This window comes from Chenopodium quinoa, unplaced genomic scaffold, assembly GCF_001683475.1.
Source record: "Chenopodium quinoa cultivar QQ74 unplaced genomic scaffold, ASM168347v1, whole genome shotgun sequence".
Lineage (NCBI taxonomy): Eukaryota > Viridiplantae > Streptophyta > Magnoliopsida > Caryophyllales > Amaranthaceae > Chenopodium > Chenopodium quinoa.
In genome coordinates, this window is record NW_018743212.1 from 5,141,373 (window position 1) to 5,166,138 (window position 24,766).

General features: G+C 37.9%; 1 protein-coding gene across 3 annotated transcripts; it reads right to left on the reverse strand.

Annotated features, from left to right (window-relative positions):
• Positions 1-123: 123 nt before the first annotated feature.
• On the reverse strand, positions 124-18,346 carry LOC110734513 (probable plastid-lipid-associated protein 13, chloroplastic). Of its 3 annotated transcripts, XM_021914678.1 has the most exons (8): positions 17,857-18,346; positions 13,945-14,066; positions 13,787-13,864; positions 13,573-13,669; positions 9,269-9,485; positions 8,266-8,318; positions 6,866-6,974; positions 124-370 (listed from the first exon to the last, which is right to left on the reverse strand). In XM_021914678.1, the coding sequence occupies exons 1-7, from the start codon at positions 18,133-18,135 to the stop codon at positions 6,879-6,881; spliced, it is 942 nt and encodes a 313-aa protein (XP_021770370.1). In that variant the 5' UTR covers positions 18,136-18,346; the 3' UTR covers positions 124-370; positions 6,866-6,878. The 3 variants fall into 3 exon arrangements, with proteins under 3 accessions (XP_021770370.1, XP_021770369.1, XP_021770371.1); XM_021914677.1 differs by lacking the exon at positions 124-370 and having other exon boundaries at positions 6,564-6,974; XM_021914679.1 differs by lacking the exons at positions 124-370; positions 6,866-6,974 and adding an exon at positions 7,725-8,028.
• Between the last annotated feature and the right edge of the window lie 6,420 nt (positions 18,347-24,766).

The window sequence follows — 24,766 nt, forward strand, 5'->3', positions numbered from 1 at the left end:
CTATATACAAAAATAGGGTAATTATATCAATTTTGACCACATTTACATAAAGGTCACTATATACAAAAATAAGGTAACTATATCAATTTTGACCACATTTATATAGAGGCCATTATATATTAAAATGACGAAGGTCACTATATAAAAAAATAAGGTAATTATATCAATTTTGACAACATTGACCACATTTATAAAGAAGTCACTATTTACAAAAATAAGATAACTATCAATTTTGACCACATTTACACAAAGGTCACTCCCCAATCTCCTACACTTCGCTTCCATATACCGACTCTTTATCTCCAAATCCTTGACATACATCTTCTTCCTTTCCCTTCATCTCATCGCGGCATCTCTATTTCTCAATTGTCTGAAACAACAACCATCTCACATTGTTACACAATCTTCGCAATAGAGACAATTCAATAATAAATGCTCAATTCCAATAGCAAACAAATTATCCCAGTCAATATGGATGAAGGATCTGCCATAAAACTCTCTCAGAAATGTGTTTTCAAAGTTGTTAGATATTAGTCGCGCAAGAAAAAAAATACCCCAACTCTATCTCCAAAAGTTAGTATGCAACTGCAGCATATTGACACTATAGATAAAAGAACACCAAGTATAATATACAATCAGTAACGAAATTCATTTTGTTTTATATAACCTCAACACCTGATAAATGATGACAGATTGACAAACGATAAAAGGTGGACAAACACAAGGTACAGAAAAATATAAATCGCTATAACACGGCGCCAAACACAAGGTACAGAAAAATATAAATCGCTTCCCATCTTCTCTAAGATCAATAATGTATGCCTCTGCAATCTAACATTCTTTAAGGTTTTCCTAGCAAGTTGTTCCTTTAAGTTTGGTGCACTCGGCTTTACAAACCCTAATTCCTTATCCGCCATCACCAATAACTCAAAACAGAAATTGAAAATTCTACCAAATTTCCACAGCACAAACCCTAGAATCTACAGAAAAACTATAACGTAATCATATCAACCGAAATCCCCAATTAACAGTATAATTAACACTTAGATGTTCATAATTGCAGAAAAATTCAACGAAATCCAATTTTTCTTGAACTAAAATCGCAAGAAATTCTCATTGACATTTTAACAAACATTTTAACAAACACTTAGCAGGCAATTGATAGACTGACCTCGAACAAAGGCTTTAGCAGCATTTTCTCTCATCAAGGATCGTTTCGAGAACGAGTGCGAGAGAAATATGTGAGAATTATTGCTCAGTAAGCCTCGATAAACATTGGCATTCTTCGAATTTCGACTCGTCTGCTCACTCGATCAAGAATTTCCAAATTTATATTCTAATCAATATTAGAATTGAAACAACAAAATTTTGATTTTAAAATTGATAGAGTAAGAAGATGAAGATGACATCAAACCAGAGGAAGATCGAAGATCGGAGCTCGAACCTATTGGAAATCAGCCAGAAATTGTGAATTCTTTAGAAAGAGAATGAGAAGAACTTAAAGAGAGGAGAGAGAAAAAGGACCTAAGAAGGAGATAGAATGTCAGCATAACTTTTTTTCCTCTAATCTCAGCCGTTGATTTTTATGGACGATGGAGATTGTCCGTTTTCAGTTTTTAGATTTAATCTTGTTTTTACATGATCCTCTTCCTATATATATATACAAAAAAAAAAAGTAATTTTATCAGATTAATAGGGTTATATAAGTTAATCAAACATTTAAACCTATATAAAATACGAGTACTCCATAAGAAGGTGTTTCAGTATTTGATACCTCTAGACACCTGATTGTGTCTCCCCAAAAATCAAACCTAGTGATGAGTACTTTTCACGTCATTGATTATCGAGTAAGGTGAAATGTTGAAGAGTCTCGTAAATTTCCCTTTTTTCTAAAATGTTTTAATTCAAAATAATTCATTTCGTGTCCTTAAAATCATTTATTTTGTGTCCTGTTTATTAAAAACGTCCAAACTAGTTTATTTTGGTCCATAATTTGGGTCCAATAATTGTGTAGTTGGATGGGTTTTAAAAAGAGTTTTCCAACGATATATTATAAGCCCAATTCCGAATTATAACGAGGAAGTTATGGCCAAAATACTAAATTGGGCCTAAAATGAGCGTTATATGCGGACCCAATGATCATATGAAGGGTCCATTAATATTAATTATATTTTTAAAACTATTAGGATTTATCTTAAGTTGTTATATATATATTTCAATATATATATAAATTTTACGTAATTTGTTAATTCACGAATAAGTTTTAAGTAATTTGTTAATTGATGAATAAGTTTTACGTAATTTGTTCTAGAAGGTTCTAATTTATCCTATTTTGAAAAGATAATGATTAATAATTTTTATTTCGGATAAAAACAAGTGTTTCTAATAGATTTAATTCTGATTTAATAAGGATAAGTACGGATATTCGACTAACCTAATTTTATTAGAAGTCGGATTTCGTACGAATCTTATCTTTTGAAAATCATCGCGCAGCGATGAAACCTGTTTTATTCTGGATAGAATTCTAACTCGTTTTCTGATCTTTTCGATCGTTTTTCTCTATAAAAAGGACCCATTTCCTCCGTTTTCATTCACCAACAATCAACATCTCTCTCTAAGCTAAAGCTTATTCTTTCTCTCTTGATTTTCCAAACCTCTTTCTAAACCCTTTTTATAAACACACACCATACGTCCTTTGCGAGACCACACCTAGCCAAACTCGAAATTGCCTTCGCCCTCGATGTGAAAGATTGATATTTCTGATGGTTTGGTCCCTAATCCTTATTTCAATTCTTATTTGATTTTATCTTTCTTAAAGTTACTAACGTGTGTATTGTTTTAATATATAGAAAGAGGTACGAGGCATTAAAGTGAATAATTTGATTCCCATATCTTTATTCTTTCCTTTGATATAGAATTCATGCTTACAATATTATTCCTAATTTCATCTTAGGATGTCTTTATGATTCCTAGTATCATGTTAGGAAGCTTTTATGATTACTAGTATCATATTTAGGGTATTAAGGAAATTTTGTCAACAACTACCTTTAAAAAAAAAATTTAAAACAACTACCACAAACTTCTAAAAAGTTAGAGTAGCACTACCACTCTTAAATTTCCGGCTAGAATCTCCGATGAGGGGGTCTCACTTTATACCTTTCCCTCCAATATGACCATCTGAAATCCTAATGTCGATAAATCCATTCAATTTACCCAAAAAGCAAAAAATTGTGAAACCCTAATTTTCCCAATTTCCCCAATTTCGAGTCATTAAGAACCCTAATTAGCATATAAAATTCTCAAATTACCTGATTTAATGTTCCAGAAATTATTCCTCTTGCTCAATTGGTGAAAAAAGGAAGAAATTTGCACGATATTTTTTTGTGAGGGGGCCCTGTTGTAAAACGAACAATAGCAGTTATATAAAGTAGAGAGAGAAACAAACATTGGAGGGAAAGGTATAAAGTGGGACCCCCCTCACCGGAGATTCTAGCCGGAAATTTAAGAGTGGTAATGCTACTCTAACTTTTTACAAGTTTGTGCTAGTTGTTTTAAAAAAAAAAAAATTTAAAAGGTAGTTGTTTTCAAAACAGAGGCTTAATTTGGTAGTTGTTGACAAAATTTCTGGGTATTAATTAATATTTCTAGTATCATGTTGCTTCCTAGTATCATGTTTAGGCTAAAGCTTTGTTTTTTATTATTTAGTGACATGTTAGGATTTGTTATTAATCCGTTTAGTATCATGCCTAGGATCTTGCTAATATTATTTCGGAGATATTGCTTTATTATTAATATGATGATTGTTGTGTCAATATTATGTTTGATTATTTATGATTTATTGTTATTGCTTGATCACGCCCTTTCTTGCAGGTTTAAAGGGAATTTGTACTTGAATTCACGCCTAATAAGATAATTAATAATTTGGTTTAGGTTTAATATGATTTTAATTCAAGTGATTGCTAATAATAGATTTATTTGTGCATTAATAAGCAACCAATATAGATTAAACAGGTTTAAGATTAACTTGTTGATTGTATGTTGATCGGGAAAGTGCACATGAATATGAGAAGAATTAAGTAGAGGCCGATTTAGGGCAGGTTCAATCTCTTTTAGGTTGGATTCGTACCATCATCCCTTATATTCAGTTATGGTTCCGGACCACTATGGAATTAGCGATTGTTGTGATCGTGAATGGGGTGTAACCTTCACACCCGTGAACAGTTTTACAAGTTCCTAAAACTTGTTGGCGACTCTTTTGCTCTAGCTTCTTTCCCTTTGGACGCCACCATGCTCAAGTGCATGATCACAGTAGTGCTCAAAGTTGAGTGTTGAAATATTCCCTATAGTACCAGAATAATAAAATCAATAATGAGAGTTAGCTCCAAAAGTAGGGGTGAAACTAATGCGGTTTAAAACCGAAAACCGAATCGAATAAGAAATGTGGTGCGGTTTTTTATTTTTTCTAATACGGTTCGGTGTGGTTTGAGAAAAATAAAAACTGCGGGTTGTGGTTTGGTTTTGGTTTTAGGATTTGTAAAAACGAAAAACCAAAATCCAAACCGAATTATGGTCCATATCCAAATCATAGCCTAGCCCAAATCTGATTTCTACCCTACATATATAAAGCCAAAAAAAAATGTATAACCCTACATAACCACTAGTTACTGCTGCTGTTTTGGTGTTTTATTCTTGTTTTGATGTTATGCTGCTGCTTTTTTGATATTATGTTGTTGTTCTGCTAAGCTTCTGCCTACTGCCTGCCGTGTTGCTACCTATTGTTGTTCTATTGTGCTAATGGGAGTCGAGGTGCAAATTAAGGCCCAAATCACAAGACCCAAATAATTGTGGTGTGGTTCGGTTTTTATTTTATTTTTTTTAAACCGAATTTTATACCATGATTTGATTCGGTTTCAATAGTAATATGGTGCGGTGTGGTTTCAAAAATCCCAAAATCGAATTAATGTAGTTTGGTTTCGATTTGGACTATAAACCACACTGCAAAACCGAACTTTTACACCTATCCAAAGGTACTATTCTTTTTTTTTTTTTTTTTTTTTTTGAGAAATTTTACATGGTGGTCTCATGGTTTTGAGTTTTCTACATAGAAGACAAAGTTTTTTTCAGCTCTCTTTAGTGGCACCAAGGTTTAGAAAAATTGACCATAGTGACCTTTTTTAGGTTTATGGCTAACCTTTTTATTAACCTTTGATTTTTTTTTATTAAAAAATTATTTAAATTATATTCTAAAATAATAAAATTTTAAAAAAATATAATTATAAAAAAAAAAATAGAAATCCTAGCCCCACCCTCCTTCCCTGACCACCCCATCCCCACCGCCCACCGGCCAACCCACACCGCACCTCCCCTTTCCCGTCACGCCAGCCACCCCGCTTACCCACTGTTGAATCCCCTAACCCCCGAAAACCTCCCTACCTAAAACCTAGCCCATTAAACCTCCCCAACCTGCCTGAAACAAAGCTCGAAACAACCACACGCACAACCGACAACATCAAACAACCACCATCACAACCAGCCTAAACTGTTAGTTGGAGCACCAATCTCCACCTAATCATCAATTCGCCACCCGCAATCACCAAACAACCACCATCACCACCAACCTAAACTTCGAATTATGCTTCAATTTGAATACAGGGATGGTGAGTTCACGAGGGTGGTGGTTCAAGGGGGAAGGGGAAGTGCCGACGGGACGGTCAAGGGGTGCGGCCGACCAATTTTTGTCGAATTTAGGGTTTCCAATGGGGGTGGCGGTGGTTTCGTTGGAATTCGTAGTTGTTTTGGGGATCGGGGTGGCGGTTTTGGGGGACGAGGCTAGGTCAAGTGGGGTTGTGGAAGGCCGGCCGGCCAGTTTTGGTGGTTTCGGTGGTCGGGGGTTGGGGTGGAAGGTGGTTTCGGTGGTCGGGGGTAGCCGGATTTCGGCAAGGTTAGGGTTTGCAGGGTGGCTGATATTTTTTGGGAATTTTTTGTTTTTTTTTTAAGATTTATTATTTTAAAATATAATCTAAATAATTTTTTAATAAAAAAATCAAAGGCTAACCATTTTAACTAAAAAGGTTATCCATAAACCTAAAAAAAGCCAATATGGTCAATTTTTCTAAACCTTGGTGCCACTAAAGAGAGCTGAAAAAAATCTGTCTTCCACGTAGAAAACTCAAAACCATAAGGCCACCATGTAAAATTTCCCTTTTTTTTTTTTAATACGGCAACCAAAGGTGCTATTCTGAAACAATAGTACTCCGTACTAAACACTGATTTGGCTCCATTTACAGTGTTTCAGCATTTTTTTTTTCTTTTTTTTAAATCCTCCATTTTAATTTCTTTCAATTGGATGGAAATCAAACCAATCATTCAAGGTCAGTGGTAACTCTTCTTCACTTTAAGGTCAGTGGTGACTGGTGACTCTTCTTTACTTCAGCTCAAATACTAGTGTCAATTTTCTGATAATCGGAGATTCGGAGTAGCACTCAACTTTAGACCAAAATCCAGTTCATAATAGACTTCGTAGTTGAATCTGACACTTGGACACATATATCCGAGACTGCATAAGACCACAATACAGACTTGCCAAGAAACTTGTTGAATTTTCATTTACATTAATGCTTAAAATGCAACTGCTGCTGGCATAATCCCCCATTATATATACACTATACAAAACTCTGTTTGATTGTATTCGACTATTTAGGGGAGAAGTTTGATCATGCAATCCTCTAATATTCATGAATCAGATATGATTATTTTTAAAACACCTAAACCTTTTTTTCCAAGACATGGGAGCAAGAAACGGAGAGTAGCAATAATAGGCTAAAATATTGCAAAATAAATGACTGCATGTGACAGCATAACATACATGAAATCTTAGCTTAGCTTTCATACTCCAATGCAGGTTCATCCACTGAATAAGAAGATGAGTCCAGCCTTATCATAACTTCAGGTGCTCCAAAGGGATCCCTTATAATCTGCATCAATTACAGATCATGGAACAAAAGATCCCATCAATCATAATATACCATCAAATGCATAAAGCTAAAACTGATTTAATAAAAAATGCAGTAAAACTTTCACGAATACTACAACCAAACCAAAGCTATTAATATCTTCAAAAAGCAACTTGATAAATAAATAGATTAATAAATTTGTTCAATAGTCAGTGAGCGTCTGTTGCATTTTTATTTTTATTAACTACAATGTACCAGTCCTACTGCTGTACTGCATGGGATATATCCTTTGCCAAATGCCAATTATAATAGAATTTAAGGATTGGGGTTTTTTAGCAGCCTGGTTAAATCTGACATTCTTATTTACTATTGATAACATATACAGCAACATTCAGTGATGTCTCATGTTTTCACTTTATCTTTCTTTTTCTTCAGGTTAAGGAAATACAACCCATTATGTCACACAAATTTCTACTGATTTGATGGCGCAAACAACAAACCGATAAAGCAATCATACAAAACATGTAAGTAGTTTTACAGGAGCCATTTGCATGCAAAACAGGATATGGAGTTATTCTTGAGGTATGTTTCAGCTTATTTGCACATCAACTGTTAAGCATTTTTTAAGTTTAATGCCCCAAGATGATCAATAATGTTTTTTCCACTTTATCTAATGATAAAGCCAAATCTATTCAGACTTGAACTTATGAGTTATGACAAGCAAAAAGCATAGCAGCCTTTACCACCGAACTCTTTTTTAGGAAGCACTAATTCTAAACAGTTAAGCATGGTTTTGTAATAACAATAGAAGTAATGGCCGTACATCCACATTGTGAAGTATAAATTATAAAAGTGTCACTTAAAGGGTCGTGGTTGATACAATAATAATTTATATCAGCCAATTATCAGCCCATGTTAGTGGGTATTAACTGTATTGACTCTTTCCCTACAGCTATTCTTGTACAACAGTACTTGGTGATTGGGAAATATTGGCTTGGTAAGTTCACAAAGCCAAAATGTATCATCTGATGCATCGTGTATCGATCGAAATTCAAAATATGGTGGATCAGGCTGTCTGCAAGATGGAAATTTTTAGCCTCACTTGGCATCAAAAAGGAGAATAATTGAATTCAACAGATGGGTAAAACATGATTTACTGAAGTATCAATAGCCTGGCATATTTATCACCATATTATCAAGTGAACAATAAGAATTCTTTATTCAAAGAGGAATTGAAGAAGTACTCCGTATATCACATTACAATCCAAACCATAAATAGTATATATATATGAAATATAAACTTAGAGCTTACCAGTATCTCTTCATCTAGATATGAGATCATAAACATTCTCTGGAGGCTTCCACCTGAACCAATTACAAAATCAGAATCCACAAACAATCCTCATTGGTATAATCAATTCTATGCATGAATATAATCTCCTTCATGATTCTTAAAACAATATTTTTTTTACTGGAAAAAATTGACCTCCATCAGACAGAAAAATAATCATTAGAAATTAATCAATTAGGATGTAGTATAACAAATACAAAAAGAAATGATCAAACTAGAGTAGATTAAACTACAGCTCCTTTTCTCCAAAATAGTGAAATTTTGCAGAAAATGTTTTTAGATCAACTTTCCTCAATCCCTCACTCATATCTAAAAAAGGTAGCTTTGGTTCTCAAAAGTTCAGTACAAAAGATAAAACCTGACAAGTATAGAGGACACTGAAAAGTCTCCAACTTTGGAAAGTGGGAACATCCTCTGCCTTTCCCCTAATTAATAAGCCACATTACTATTTCAGTAAATCAGTACATCCAAAAAAAAATCCAATTTATAGACTATATAAGTTAGACTTTGTACTTAGATGTGGCTCTTTATTTGGGGACAGGGAGAGCATCAATGAAGCATTAGTTTGTAATGAACAGGAATATCGGGCACACATTAAAGGAAAGGAAGAAGAAGAAGAAGAAGAATGCTTTCACTGATAATATGGGAATTACAGAAGATGTAATCGTAATCAAAGCTTTCGAAAGGCTTGATTCTCTCATTAATACAACTAAAATTAAATGAAACACTCAATAATATCATCCATTAACTATCCTCTATTTATAGACTAACAGATTTCCCTCCCATTGCTCAAAAGTCAAGATACTCCTAACTGAATTATAATTACAATTCCATCCACCTATCCTCGTTGCATAACGCAGTTCTCATAAGGTCACAAACAAGATAATGTTAAGATAACTTGCAAATGGTAGTATAATATATCATCATGATTTCAGAAGGAAAAAAAGATAATTGATCAGCTTACTTAATGGAATTCTGATGCCGTTAGAAATGGCATCCCTAACAAGAACTGGAAGTTGTTGAACAGCACCAACAGCTTGCCCAAATGGACCTTTGAGCTGATCAGGGACAGATTCTTCAACAACAGTAGGAGAGTCTAGGATGCCCTCAATATATTCTTCTTTCATTCTGAGTGGCCCCTCGATAGATAATTTGGAGGATAAGGTGAATTTGCTTTCTACCTGCATCCAGGATGAACTAACATAAAATACTACACTTGGCAAAGCAGGAAAAACTCAGTTTATATAAACTTGGCTTTGAAAAACATGCCTTTTTTCTAAGTGTCTCCTAAACAATACAATCTGAAGCAATATATGTATTACTCTAATGTAGAGCTTATCTAATACGTGTATCCAAACAACCAGAAGAGAAAAATCACATATAATTCATTGTTACAGTAGTCCAAGTTTTATGAATGTAATACATGTAAGTTAACCATGCACTGTAATAACACGAGCCCAATGCCTACAATGATCCATTTACAAAAGTGGATACCTTCCCCAGTAATTGACAAGCAACTTTGATTTCATAATAATTTCTACTGACAATAACAGTGCCATATGTCCCTGAATCTACTCAAATACATTCACGATTATTAGCGCCAAGAAACCATTGCATGTTGACAAGAGATACCTTCTTGGGGATTCATCCTTTTTTTAGAGGAGAGAGAGATCTCACTAAGTCATTAATTTCATTTTACAGTAGGAAGTGCATTATACATATCCATTTTAAAAAAAAAAAAAAAAACATTCTAGTATCATCATTATAAAAAGAGGTCCCTAAATCATTGACTTCAACAAGTCTCCAATTCTTCCTTTCCAACAAATTATACACGAAAAGCTGGCACAGTGATCATCATGGTAGCATGAAAACAGCCAGGGTTTCTGAAATGTTTGAAGCAACTATTTCGAAAACAAGGAAGCGGCGGGGAAATGTTTTGGAAAAAAAAAAAGAAAAAAATTATTATTATGTGTATTGAATATATTATATAACAGTTAAAATATTAAACTACTCATTAAGATGGATCAGAAACTCAACATGACTATGTTTTATGTTCTATATATTGAAAGTAATATAGAAGATTCTATCAATTTATGAACAGTGTAAAATTTCAAATGGAAAGTAGAAAAAAGATCGGAGAGAGTATAATATGAAAATATTTCTCCCTCCGTCCCAATTTGATTATCAAGCGTTCCAATTAAGCTTGTCCTAAATTGTCATACTTCCTTTTATGTCATGGAACCACCAATATTTTACCTCCTCTTCCCAATAACAGTCTCAAGCTCTTTCTCATTCAATCTCTCATCACATTATTTTCCTATTAAAACAAAATAGATTGTTCAACAATTTATCACATAAAACTCTATGCAGACCAACCATCTGGTGACAATTAAATTGGGATATAAATTGCCTTTATATCAAAAATACTTAACATATTTATTTTTCCTAGTAGCTTGTCTTGTGAGTTAAACTCAAAGATTTAAGGGGTCGTTTGGTTGGGGTTAATAATCAAAGGGAAAGGGAATGAACAGGCCTCATTCCTTAGTTGGTGTTTGTTTGTCACTTTTAATCATTCCCTTTACCCATTTTAATTTTTAAGTTTACCCAAAATCAGTCTACATTGATTCCCCACCCACCCTAGCGTTTTCCATTCCCTTTCCTTTGCCACCATTACACCACCATGTCTACACCAGCAATCACCCTTCTACCCTACCCCTCCCCCCCCCCGTCAGCCACCTTGCCTCCCTCCCTTCTCTGCCACTCGCCGACCTCCGGTAAGATCGGATCTCCCTCGAAAATCTTCCCCGACCCCTCGTCGAAACTTGTGCCCATGTTCGCATCTCCCCCACCCCTTACCGGAGATTGTCGCACCTCCCCCATCCCTTGAAAACCTTCCTCGACCTCTCGTCGACCAATGTTGCCCCTGTTTCGATTGAGCGAAGTTCGAATTGAAGAAAAACGAGAATTTGTTGGATTTCTTGATTAGGGTTTTCCGGGGTTTGAAGGGTATTGATGATGTATAGGGTTTATGAGCTTGGAATGGCTAGTTTAGAGGAGAAGGAAGGGTGAAAGGGATTAGGGGAACATTTTGTGCGACAGGCTCCGGGGGATTCCGATGAGGTGGTGGCTAGGAGGTAAGGTGGCTTGAGAAGTGGGAAAGTGAAGGAAAAAAGGGTTATGTGGTGGTGTTGGTGATGGTGTTGTGGTGGTGGTAATTCCCTTTGATTTTTTAAAACAAACAACACACTACATGGAATGGTTTTTCATTCCATTCTCTTTCATTCCCTTTGTTCATTCCATTCCGTTTACCTTGTGCGAACCAAACGGCCCCTAATTATTAAGCAAACCTACAGCTATCACCACTTGACCACTATACTTTTGCGAACCTAGAGTTAGTTTTTTTTATAGGAATAAAAAAAAAAGATAGATGAATGAATCTAGGTCTACTTCTTAATCAATCAATCACCTCCACTCAAGAGAGAGACTGAAGATTTTGAACACCACTGCAACCCACCAATCAACCCAACTTAGAAGTCCCACGACAATCACAGCAGAGCTGGAAAGATTTGTACAGATGGTATCGACAAAATCTTTGTAGGGAGATGAGAAAGGTAGAGTGGGAGAAGTTGGATAGAGTTTGAGTAGTTTAAGGGAAACAGCTAGGATATCATTCATCATCAGCATCGCGACTGAAAAGAGGCTAGTTGAAAATTATCAACAAGAACTTCCTTTTTTTTTTTTTTTTTTTTGTTTAAAGGCTGGAAATTGAGTTGTAACAAGAGCTTCCTTTTTTTGGTGTTTTAAAAGCTGGGAATTGAGGTGTGTGACTCACAAGCAGTTTCTAGATTCCCATGTGGCAAGAAAAATCTCCATATCCTAAGACCCAAATAGGAAACTTTTCCAGGGAAAATGGGAAAACTCGAGTCCCAGCCATTCCCATAATTTATTGGTGATAGTGGCCTGAGTTATTGGAGATCTTGCAACTACAAAGAGTAAAGTGTTGAATAAAGGTGTCACCATAACTTGGACAGCTGGCGATGAGCATGTCAAAAGTTCCCAAAATAACTTAAGATTTCTGATTTGAGGAAATATCGAATGCAGCAGAAGCACAAATACAAGCTATACATAGCTATACCTCACATTTCCAATGAAAACTTGTATATCATCCCGTGGCTAACACTTCTAAAAACGTAGCGTTTCTAGAGTGAAAGAGTCCACCCGCTGAAGCTGATGGATTAAGGTCAATCCATACTTTTACTGCAACACCCTTACCCCCAATGAAAACATCAAAACATTAAGCCCGCACCTTTCAAGAAATCTCAAAGTTTCCAACCGATAAACATGTAATCAATATGTTGCTTTGTCATGTCACTCATTGAACAAGCATAGGGTTTTTTTTATAAAACAAACGATAGTTACCACATCATCCTATGGCATTATAGTACAGCTAAAGGTGGTAAAAAAAATAAAATAAATAAATAAAAAAAAAAAAAAAGCATTATTTGTAAGGACATCAAATCTTAGTGTCACCACAAGATAAAAAGTCAAAGTAGAGGGCATCCAGAAACATCATGGGAATAATTATGTTCCTAAATGAAAATACTCCAGTAGCTATATAAAGAAATTCAAATGTTAGTTTAATGAAATAAAAAAGATAAAGTGAGAATAATAGTATTCAGCTCCAAGCTTCACATCTAGAATGAGGGAGAATTTTTTCAAAAAATTCAAATTTTACAGGAAGCTACAATGAGAGGTTATAGTAGTCAAAGGGATAGAACAAAGGTCAGCGCACGTATAAATGATACTATTAACAATTTAACACAGAAGTACAAAACTACAAACACTATTACACTACATTCATTTCATAATGATCTTAACATTTTCCATTTTGGTCTGTTTCAAAATGTTCTCTAACATGTTTTATTCTATTTTCGGCACACTCCTTTTACTGTCTCACCCACACACTTAAACCTTTCCCTTTCCACTCATGCTACCTTACTTTATCCACATCTCTCTCTCTCTCTCTCTCTCTCTCTCTCTCTCTCTCTCTCTCTCTCTCTCTCTCTCTCTCCCTCCCTCCCTCCCTCCCTCCCTCCCTCTCTCTCTCTCTCTCTCCCTCCCTCCCTCCCTCCCTCCCTCCCTCCCTCTCCCTCCCTCTCTCTCTCTCTCTCTCTCTCCCTCCCTCAAATTGTTAATGATTGTGAAACAAAAGGTAGCATCTTCATATTGAAACGTTGAGAGATAGAGCAAAAATCCTTAAGGCATTACCGAGTTAAGTAGTCTCAAATTTGCCGTGACCTTTGAATAACTATCCTTTAACAATACATCCATTTTAGAGAGGTTTGCCAATGTGGTAGGAAATCTCCTGAGAAGATAAATTAGTCTTTAGTCCATGCAACCACTTCTTGTGCATCACCATAATCAGTTTTCATATTGGTAGAACTGAAATACAGGAAAGATGAGCAAAACAGAAAATGCATACTCCAAAAAGAATTGAGCAACAGCTGGAGTGCCAGACCCAAGCCACTCAAACTTCCATCTTCCTTCCAAATAGGGAGAACTGGAAAGCTGAAAAAGACGAATAAATTTTCTGTTCCTGATAAAAGATTGGTAAGTAAATCCAGTACATTTACCACCTACGTTGTGGGTCGAGGTGTTGGATTCAGACGCTCAAGAGCAGTTACCCTCTCCATGACATCAATTCGCTGCATCTCTGTGACCCTACCTGTGAATAAAGCCTCAAAACCTCCTGCATCTTTAAGCTGCATAAACATCATATGACAAACTATTAGAATACACAAATGTCATATTTAAAATGAACAGACAACACGAGATCAATTGGGGCAAAGTGTGATGAACTGAAATTTCCTGGCTTAATATTTCGGATTTAATAATGCAATAATAAAGAAGAAAGCTTTAAGATTGATTGATAATGGTGAAAAGGGTTACAAAAGATGAGTTAATAGCTTAAGGCTATTACTCTCAAACAGTGAGTTTAGCTCACAACTCTCCAAAATGGCTTTAGGCCATGACTATCTTTAGGTTTCCCTAACAAATTTCTGCCTACCTCTTCCTTTCCCTCCTCTCTCTATTTATACTAAAGCTAAAGACTCTAACCTAATAATATTAGACTTCCCAAATTGCCCCTCCTAAAGTTAGGCTATTACACAAAGTTGGAAACTGTCAGTAAAATGAGTGGGCAAAATAAATTAAACTGGCAACAAGGTTGTAATTTACATGCATTGCAATATCTAGTAGTCCAAACAAAAGGCTTTTCGTTGTTGATTATACTTGAGGCCTTCTAAAACTCTATCTTTGAAAACTTTTTGAGGTTTAAAAGAGCTTCTTACCTCAAAGCTCAAACTAACACATTCAAAGTAGAATAGAATGAAAAATAATTATCATGAAACTCTGCCTCTTAATTACCATAGCAAACTTTATACATGACAGTAACTACCTCTTTTTTTCTTCACCTTAGCAAAGATTATAATAAATCTGGATAATAAATCTGGAAGGCATAAGGAAGCTGAGTAATCATCCAAATTCTAAATTAATCTTATTCATCCTTTTTGTTTTTTTTTCTTAGTGCAGCTTGGTGATGGGATCCCTTCCCACACAAAATATTCTTCCTCTTCCAATAAGGGGGGGCACCTCCATAACCACATTCTTTCAAAAATCAATGAACTTCTCCATATAAAGATCTTAGTCATTGTATCTAACCCATGACACCAGTGTTGATTTTCTCGAAAGTGTAACAAATTGAAGTCTATCACAACTTGGATCCAACAGTATCACTCACCAATGTACTTAGATTAAGAATAAAATGCAAGATGTATCACAATCTAACTATTCTTTGTTGTTGTTGCTGTTGTTGTTGTTGTAGTAGGTATTTGCTACCATGGGTATTTCAAAAGCTACAAAAACCTTAGAATCTTATGGTTATGTGATCCAAATAGAAGCCATCAATCTCAATTCCTATTTAATATTTCAACATCTACACGATCTTTTAATTATGCTCAAACTATTTATAAATGGAGCATTAAGATTTTGAAATGGTTCTACAACCTTACAATCTTTACATTCCTACCAACATATAAGATGAAAATTTTGTACAAATAGTCACCCTAGCATTTCAAGTTATCTACCTTAAGCCGTCAACATCAAACACTCCACTAAAATAGACTTCACTATATCCAATCTCAGTTGACCTTGCACCCTAAGCTGTAAGTCATTTTCATATTAGCCACAACTAACATATAAATTTAAAAGTAATACAATTTTACTTAAACTAGAAAGTAGATTAGTTATTATCAAAATTTGAAAGTAAAGTAGGAGGGTCCAATGATCCTAAACAATAAAATGATCAAATTTGGCTTCCTCTAATTCTCTTTAGATGACCTATTTCATTAAGTCACGCTTTTCAAATTTCAATACTTTACTTCAATCATTAATATCTTTAATTATCAATAAAAAAAAATAAAAAATAAAAAATAAAAAAATTAAGTTGATAATAGTAGAATACATTGAGACAAATCTAATAAGATTACACATGACTATTTATTCTTATGGATAAATCATCAAAAATAGTCAAAATAGATTATGTGAATTGTTTAGAAGTCAAATAGATCATCCTAAATAGAAAGGAGGTAAAATCATTCATAGGATCATTATAATCATAAGCATCCCTTTTATATTTGGATTTCAAGTTTGATTGGCATGCATACTACTCAATCAATACATCGCGATACAAGCTTTGGGATCATTTGGAATCAAGTTTTTGAACATTATGTTAAAAAATCCTAGCATAACTTTACTATGATTGTCTTGTGAAATGCTTTTATAGTCTTACAATCCTCAATTCACTGCCATAACCTAATCAGCTAATCCTCAATACTCCTCCAAAAAATTTAAAGTAGAATCTTAATGCTGATAGCTTTTGCATTTGTGTGCACACTTCCGTTGTTGCAATAACTATATTCTGATCATCTATTATTATAAATTTTAGGTTTTTATAAAAATCCTAAATTCAATACCACAGCCTAATCTTTTATATTCCTACACATTCTAAGTAGAACCTTCAACCCGAGTTCCTGACAACCTATGTTTGCTCGTTTCCAATGTTGCAATGACAAAGCAGCACATTTCTACCTGGACTACCAAGATCCCCGGCTCCCAACTAGATCTACATTTAGGTTACCATCTAGTATAGGCACATTTCTTATGTGCCACTGTGATACCTTAAGATCCATTTCATAGTTCAGTGCTCTTTCCCGAAGAGAAAATGTCTCAAGACATCAAAAGCGTATGAAAATTGATCTCATATACGAGTACATCAAACTTCATAGTGCATGTAGACGAGTCTTAATGCTCTATTTATAAAAGGGATGAAATCCTGCAACAAACTGTAGAGCAAGCAAGCTAGAGCACATGAAGTTCTTAAAGCCACTCTAAGAGAACCCAAGTTGTGCAAGTAATTGAAATGAAAAGAGAAAAACTAATACAATAATAAATTCTGGTTACCCTCTTACTGAGACACCTAATCCAAAGATTATGAATGTTTAACTAAGACTACACGGTACACATATTGACTTTACTAGTGAGAGCATTATTCCCACATCCAATTACCATACATGGATATCTAGAGTCATGTTATTCAATTATTGTAAGCCTCTACCCCTGATTCTTCCCAGGAATAATTTAGACTGTTGAGAAATCACACAAAAGAAAAGAACAATGGTGTTTCCATTATTCATTTGAGGTCATTACCTAGCACGGCAGCAAGTACATTTGGGGCACTCTTACTCTATCATTGATTCATTGCTCAAAAATAATCCAATGTATTCAACTAACTATTTTTCAAGACCCTAGCCTCTCCATTCCTCAAAGTTCTTCCATTTTCCATTTTGGGCTGTTCATTATAGTTCCTCCCACTTTTGATTTAATCCTTATTTGTTACTTCCTTTGTCCCATTAATATTGCCCCTTTCTCTTTTTTATTTGTCTCCACAACTCTACTCTCACATATACTACTTCCGATTCTACTAATTTTCTAACTCATCAGCTCCATCCAACAAAAATTTAATAGAGTTATCATATTAGAGGGACGGAGGGAGTGGATGATTCATCCTTTCTATCATCTCTTATCCCACTTGTTTGACCCACTTATTTTCACACTCTATTAAATAACCCATTTTTGCACTTTCTTTCATTCCTCATTTCCTTGGTCAGTGTTGTTACAGGAAGTGGGAAGAGCTTTAGTGACCCTTGGGAGATGGGAGTACTAGTGTACTACTACTACAACCTAGTAGCTTACAACATAGATAAACAAAGTACACCCTTGATTTGATTCACAACATCATACTCAACTTCCCAACTCAAATACATGTTATGAAACCTAAATACATTTTATAAAAATCATACACCAACATATATTATTTTCTAATTCTAGCAAGGAATTCAAAAAATCAACAACAATATATTGAATCCAAATTGAATATTAGGTCAATAATTGAATTAATCTTGAAAACAATACGAAAAAACAAGATAAACTCACAGCAAGTAAGAGCGATTCCTTAGCAGAAAGGCGCTCCATTTCTCTAGCATAAGCAGCAGAAGGACCTTGCACAGTCTGCTGAACCATCGCCCGACAAACATTCCCACCATTTTTAACCTTCTTCTGCTTCAGACGATTCCAATTGAAATTCCTCCCACTATTTTCCCGAAAAGACGAAAAAGAAAGCAGACAGTAAGGACGACATGAACTAGCATCGCAAGGGCGGAAGCCATTGAAGGTGACAATCGAAGCTTGCAATGAAGAAGAAAAGGCAGCCATTGAAATTTTTTGTGGAAGAGAAATGAAGAATGTGGTTGAATTGAATATCAAAAAATTAGTACTAGTTGTAATTGAAGAAGAGGGAAGTTTGGTGAATTGAAGAGAAGAAGCCGTTAGTTTTTTGTTGAGAGAATTTGAGATTTTTCTCCTCTGGTTTGTTTGCTGCTGTCAAATTGATTGTCACACTTTAATTTGTGTAAGATGAGGCTTGGACGCTTCTTAGACCATTGTCCATCAATCAATAGTTCAATTATCGGATTTGTTGGCGTTGTTCTAGTTTAATTGAGGTCTCGATTTTAAATTTGACTCAACCAGAATTCAGATTAGTACGAGTCTAATTGGCTTTTTGATTAATTGGGATACTCTTGAGAGGGTTAAGGTTGAGTGATTTTCTCAAACTGGCTTATTAAATGTTGGATTATTAGTAAATAAACTTGTCTAATAAGCATGTGACACGTGTGTCAACAATTGGATATATTAGGGCAGCTAACGCACATCATGCGCAAGCCATAACTAGTCATGTTAGGGGAACTCTTTCGTTTTAAATTTAGTTGTTGGTAGCATTAATGAAAAAAATATGTAAATAAATATTTTTAGTGGTATAAATGTCCACAGACTAATTTTAAAAGTTAAAAATAAAAAATAACATTATTGAGGGCAAATACGTAAATGAACATTTTAAGGGATATAACAGTCCAAACACTTCTTACAAGAGTTATCTCAAACTTTAAAAAAAAAATAGAGATAGGGATATATTCACAAATTCTTGCCTCAAATGGTGTGACCACTTCACATTTAAGGTGAATGTCAATAATTAAAAAGAAGAACTTCACATTTAACCCCTTTTACTTAATAATTAATTTAAAATAACAAAAGATACATTGATGATTTTGATAAATTTTGAAAAAAATAATTAAATAAAGATAAGTAATTTTCTTATTAACAATCGATGAAATTATAAACATAATAGGTTAGAACCCATACGATGCACGCTTTATATAAAATCTATTTCTATTATTTGTACATTAAAAAATGGAAAAATATAAATAAAAATTATGCACCTTGTATAAAAATATTTGTAATTTTATAGTTTTAGATTTTCATCAAAATTATGAAATAATACTGGTTCAACATCGCCTAATATATATTTCAATGTAGAAGTCCATTTATTAGTGTGCTATCTACAATTATTTTTTAAAGATAAATTGATAGGTTGTTGTTTCGGGGTTTTCTGATGTCCTGCGGGAGAGTTACAATTCCGAGACTGGAACCAGACGCCTGTACCTGCAAAACAACGGAGACTCCTGGTGGTGGGAGCTCCGCCTCCAACGGTCAAGTTAGTACTTGATTAAGGAGTAATTAATGCGGAAATTAAAGTGATTGGGTCTCTCTAGGTGAGAGTGTTTAATGTAGGTAATCTGCTTTGTTAGCGTGATCAGCATGTTATCTCTCCGTAATCCCCCCTTAATGAGTATTAAGGGAGGTATTTATAACCTTGGGAAACGTGCCAATCCTAGGTTTAGGTTAACCTAGGGCTGATTGGGCTTCCCTCGGAAGTTGGGCCTAGGTGGCCGGTTTCTCCATTAGGCATGGAGTATGCCACGTGTCATGACATAATAGGTCCAAGGTGGACGAATAAGCGCGTGCCACGTGGCAAGCCCTGACAGTTCCAACTGGGGGACACTTGGCAGGACCTGATTGGCCCACGTGGCGCATTCCAATTGGTGGGAGCAAAATCCCCTAATCATTTGCCCCTCACAGGTGGCACGTGACTGGTCACGTGTTACCTGTGACAGGTGCCGCACTGTAACAGGCGACGGCCTGCTACAGGTGTCACTCGGCGAAAGGCCGAGAGATTCTCCCGCCCAAATTTTGAATTCTGGAAGTGACCCTTCGCCTTCTCACTTCGCCTATATAAAGGAGTGTTGACTTCAGTCATTTTCACACTTGAGAACTTTGTGAGAGAACATTCGGACCCCTGAACTTGCTCTGACATTTTGGACTCTTTCTGCCTACCGCCTGCTCTGACAAGTCGACTGCAAAGGATTTTCAGAACTTCATCAACCGTCACTCGTTCAGGTAACCGTCGGTTCTCTTACTCTTAATTTTCTCTTTATTTTATTCTTTTTTGAAATGGCACCACGGAAGCACACGACACGACCTAGGTTAGTGATCAGCCGGTCACCGGGGACGGCTGAATCTAGGACTAGGAGTGTCGCATGCCCTTTTCCGGACCCATCTTTACCCTTTATACAAAGTCCGACTGTATCTGTGTCTATGCAGAGCATGATGGCCAGAACAAAAAAGACTGTCAGGATCTCAAATTCAGACGGCTCCTCCCACAGGGTGCCGATTAGTGAAACATCTGACCAGGCGCCAGATGTGGAAGTGAAACAAAGCGGCTTGAAAGCCGGCTGTTCTGAGGGAGGAATCAAAGTGACCCCTTCCCATTTCACAGTTGACAATTCTTCATTCTCTCCTGCTCCTTTTAAAGGAGAGGAGGCGGGCCCCTCCGGGAGAGGGGAGGAGTCGTCCTCTTCGGACTCGTCAGAGGACGATTCCGAGTCTAGCTCTTCTGGCCATGCTTCTCTGGACACAGAAGAGAAAAACAGTCGCCTGCAAGAGGCGAGGCTTTCTCACGTAGTTGAGAAGGGGGACAATTGGGCGGAGCCATCCGCCTCTTACCGAGAGCAAAATACCCCCTACTACTGCACGGTACCTCGGGGCCGGATCACAGCCATGCAAGAGAAAGTGGAGAGCTTTATCGCAAACACACAATGGGCCCCGACTTTTTAGTGTTCGTGCCGGATCCAGAAGACACAGTCGTCTGGCCGGCTGGTACCAGTTATGATAGCGCCTGCTTTGGCTGCTACGAGGCGGCCATCAAGGCTGGGCTGCGCTTCCCATTACATCCGGCTGTTCAGCGGATCTTGGATGGGTATGAGTTGGGGTTATGGCAGTTAGCCCCGAACTCCTGGGTCAACGTACTCGGCTATGTGGCCGGGTGCGAACTGCACGGGGTGGAGCCGAGCTTCGAGGCTTTCGCCCACATGAACTACCTCAGCCGGACCCCTAAGGCAAGCGGTACTGGCTGGTATCAATTGACGAGCCACAGGGGCTACCTCATGACGAGAGGTAAAGCAAACAAATGGAAGGACTGGCGGTGCACCTTCTTCATCATTGAGAGTTCAGACACAGAGCTGAACAAGCGCCTCAACAGGTGGAACAGGAATCCGCCCCTTCTTGCAGGCGGCCGTAGCATGCCGTATGTTCCCCCCAAAGCTAAGAAAGAGATCCTGGATAAAGGACTCTTTAAAGTAGAGTCGAGGGTCGACTCTACTTCAGGGGTACGAGAGCAAGTACCCCTGCACTGCGTCCCGAGCTTCAAATGGCTCTACGACGAGTACTTTTTGGCCGCCTGTGGCCTCAGCAGTCGGTCCTCAAGAGGTAGTCGGCCTGTCGAATACTCTGTTGTTCCGTGCATTTTTGTTATAACTTTTATTAACTTTGTTGTTTGTTTTTGCAGCGGACGCTATGAGCAAAATTACCGCCTCCAAGGCTGCGGCGGCCATGTTGCGGGCCTCCATCATGCAACAAGCTTCAACTGACTCCCCCAACAAGGGGGCACCCTTGGTGGGCTTCGAACCTTTCACCCTCTTTTTGGAGTTGTGTTTATGCATATACTGACTTTCTTCTTCTTTTTTTAGACGGGCGCTCCAAGAGCTTCTTCTTCCCAACAGCCGGACCCCAAGGCCCGGAGGACGACTGTTGCGAGCTCTCCTAGTTCTGCCAGGAAACATGCGGCGGCTGAGAAACAGCCGGCCACTTCTTCTAAAACTCCAGCTGGGCCGCCTAGAAGTATGAAGTTGTCCTTGTAAATTTTTAGACTTGCTCCCTTTTTTACTAGGTCTAATCCGTTTGTTTATGCTTGATGCAGCCGGCCCTCAGGAGCCTGACTTGGTAGAGGTTGCCAAGTCTATGATCAAGGCCGTTCCTCCAGTTGAAAGGGAGGCGGTCAGGGGTGTCGGCACCCTTGACCTAGACGGGATTGCAGGGGTCCTTGCTGAGGTATACTTAGCATATTTTTGAGTATTTGAATTCCAGGACGCCTGTTTTCTTTTTGTTTGGAAACTGACGCCTGTTCCTTTTTACTTAGGCCCTACTCCGAGTGAACGGCCTTCGCAAGCCGCTTGACCGGAAGAACAAAGAGTAAAAGGCTGCAAAAGCTATGGCCGCCTTTAACTGTGATAAGGCAATGTTTCAAATTGCCCAAAATGAAGTTCTGACCTTTGATATTCTTTATTATCAGGCGCAGGCTACCGCCGCTATCCGGGCTCAGTTAGAGGCGGCCCAGAAGAGGAATGGCGAGCTGGAGGCGACCATCAACAACCTCAAGGCCAAGCTGAGACCTCTTCGCCACAAGATGTCCTCATACGAAGCCTTGGAGAAATCCTTGGCCAACGTAAAGGAACGCCTGGTGACCCAGGAGAAGAGTCTTACACAGGAGCTCTCGGAAAAGGCCGAGCAAGAGAAGAAAGAGCTGGTCCGGGAGATGATGGAAGACTCTGCTCAAATCCAGCGCATGACTTGGGGCCGCCTCTTCCCCAATGCCGACTTTGCCTCATGGGAAAAAACGTACCGCCAGTGTTCTAACACATATAATCAGGAGATCCTGGCGGCTGCTGAGGAAGAGGCGTTGGAGGAAGCGTTGGAGGAGGAGGAACCGGTAGTGGCGCTTGTGCCGCTTGGGGGTAATGCATCAAAGAAGGATGCAGCTGAAGCCGAGTCCAGCAAGAAGAGTGCTGACCAGGCGGCAACTACTAATATTGAAGATCTGCCCCCTTCTTAAGCTTTATGTATTCTTTCCACGGCCTGCGTGCCGTTTGTTTTGTATTTACCCGGCCAGGGGGCCGGGGCTCTGAATATTTTGCCGGTCTTTGATGACCGGCTTCTTTTTAATGAATTTTTTGTTTTGCTTCAAATTTGTTCAAGTATTGAATATTCTGATATCCAATTGTACACTATACCGACTGTTTTACATGGCCGATAGTTGCAGACAGGTACGGATAGTTAGTCACGCCGCCTATGCCCCTGGACGACTGGTTGTCTGTTTCCAGGATAGACGATCAGTCGGCCATTTATCCAATCGGTATTCGAACCATTTTAAACTGGATCCCCTTTAGGCAGGCGGTCCTGTCATTTGTAAAATTAACCAAGTAGGAAAGTGGTCTGACCAAGTAAACATGATTGTTGCCTAGTTGCCAAGTAACTGAGTAGTAGAGGTATCAAGCGGTGGGTGCCGGTTGTTCCCCTTTATTCGCCAATGTTTGTTGGCTTTTAACTCATAAGTTGTTAACCTAGCAGGAGTAGTGGTTGAGAGCCCCTGTTTGCTAAAAACAGGCGGACGACTCATACCTTTTAGGCTCCATACTAAGTTTGAGAGAGTGACTATGAGTTAACTTTGGAGTTACTCAGTCGCCGTCACTTTTGCTTGAGTAGTAAAGGTACCAGGCGGCGGAGGCCGGCTGAACCTTTTGATTCGCCAATGTTTGTTGGCTATTAACTCAAGAGGTTACCTAGTAGGAATAGGGGTTTGAGTGCCCCTGTTTTCCAAAAAACAGGCGGTCTACTCAAACCTTTTAGGTTCCATACCAAGTTTGAGGGAGTGACTATGAGTTAACGTTGGTGTTACTCAGTCGCCGTCACTCTAGCTTGAGAAGTAGAGGTACCAGGCGGCGGAGGCCGACTAGACCCCTTGATTCGCCAATGTTTGTTGGCTATTAACTCAAGAGGTACCCCCTGCATTTATCCCAAGTAATACAGGCGGTCATCTGACTCAGATGTCAACTGCTACCACTGGTTTGGTTAGTGATACAGTTATCCTTGTCTCAAAAACGGCTACGTGGTTGCCCTTGGGGACAGTCGTATAGGTGCCGTATAATTAGTTTATAGAGCAATGTTCCACCCAAAAGGGAGCTGCTCTCTGCGACGAATTTCATCCGAAGGGATGCCGCCGGACGCCTGCTATGATGTTGGGGCAGGTCGTATTAGTTTTGAAGATTTGATCAGTTGGCTTGGCGCCTGGTCTGATCATTCGGCCTGTGGCCTTGGTTAGTTCTTGGTGAATGTAGGTGCTAAGTAAAAGGAGGGTAGCCGCCTGTTAGGCACAGGGTCGGCCCTCTTCTATGGAGAGTAGCCGACTATATGTCCAGACGGCATGCCCCTATGGTGATAGAGAAATACTCAATGGAGAGTAGCCGACTGTAAAGGTACAGGCGGCATGCCCCTCTGAAGATAGAGTGAAATACTCAATGGAGAGTAGCCGACTGTAAGGTACAGGCGGCATGCCCCTCTGAAGATAGAGTAAAATACCCAATGGAGAGTAGCCGACTGTAGAGGTACAGACGGCATGCCCCTCTGAAGATAGAGTAAAATACTCAATGGAGAGTAGCCGACTGTAAAGGTACAGACGGCATGCCCCTCTGAAGATAGAGTAAAATACTCAATGAAGAGTAGCCGACTGTAGAGGTACAGACGGCATGCCCCTCTTAAGAGTAAAATACTCAATGGAGAGTAGCCGGCTGTAAAGGTACAGACGGCATGTCCCTCTGAAGATAGAGTAAAATACTCA

What these genes read in the sequence shown, in the direction of transcription:
- LOC110734513 (XM_021914678.1), bottom strand. Translation starts at nt 18,135, where the DNA reads ATGGCTGCCTTTTCTTCTTCATTGCAAGCTTCGATTGTCACCTTCAAT. An exon ending in GTTGCTCAATTCTTTTTGGA is followed by an intron (nt 13,670 to 13,786) that starts GTATGCATTTTC and finishes TTATCTTCTCAG; the next exon opens with GAGATTTCCTACCACATTGG. An exon ending in CGGCATCAGAATTCCATTAA is followed by an intron (nt 8,319 to 9,268) that starts GTAAGCTGATCA and finishes TAATTGGTTCAG; the next exon opens with GTGGAAGCCTCCAGAGAATG.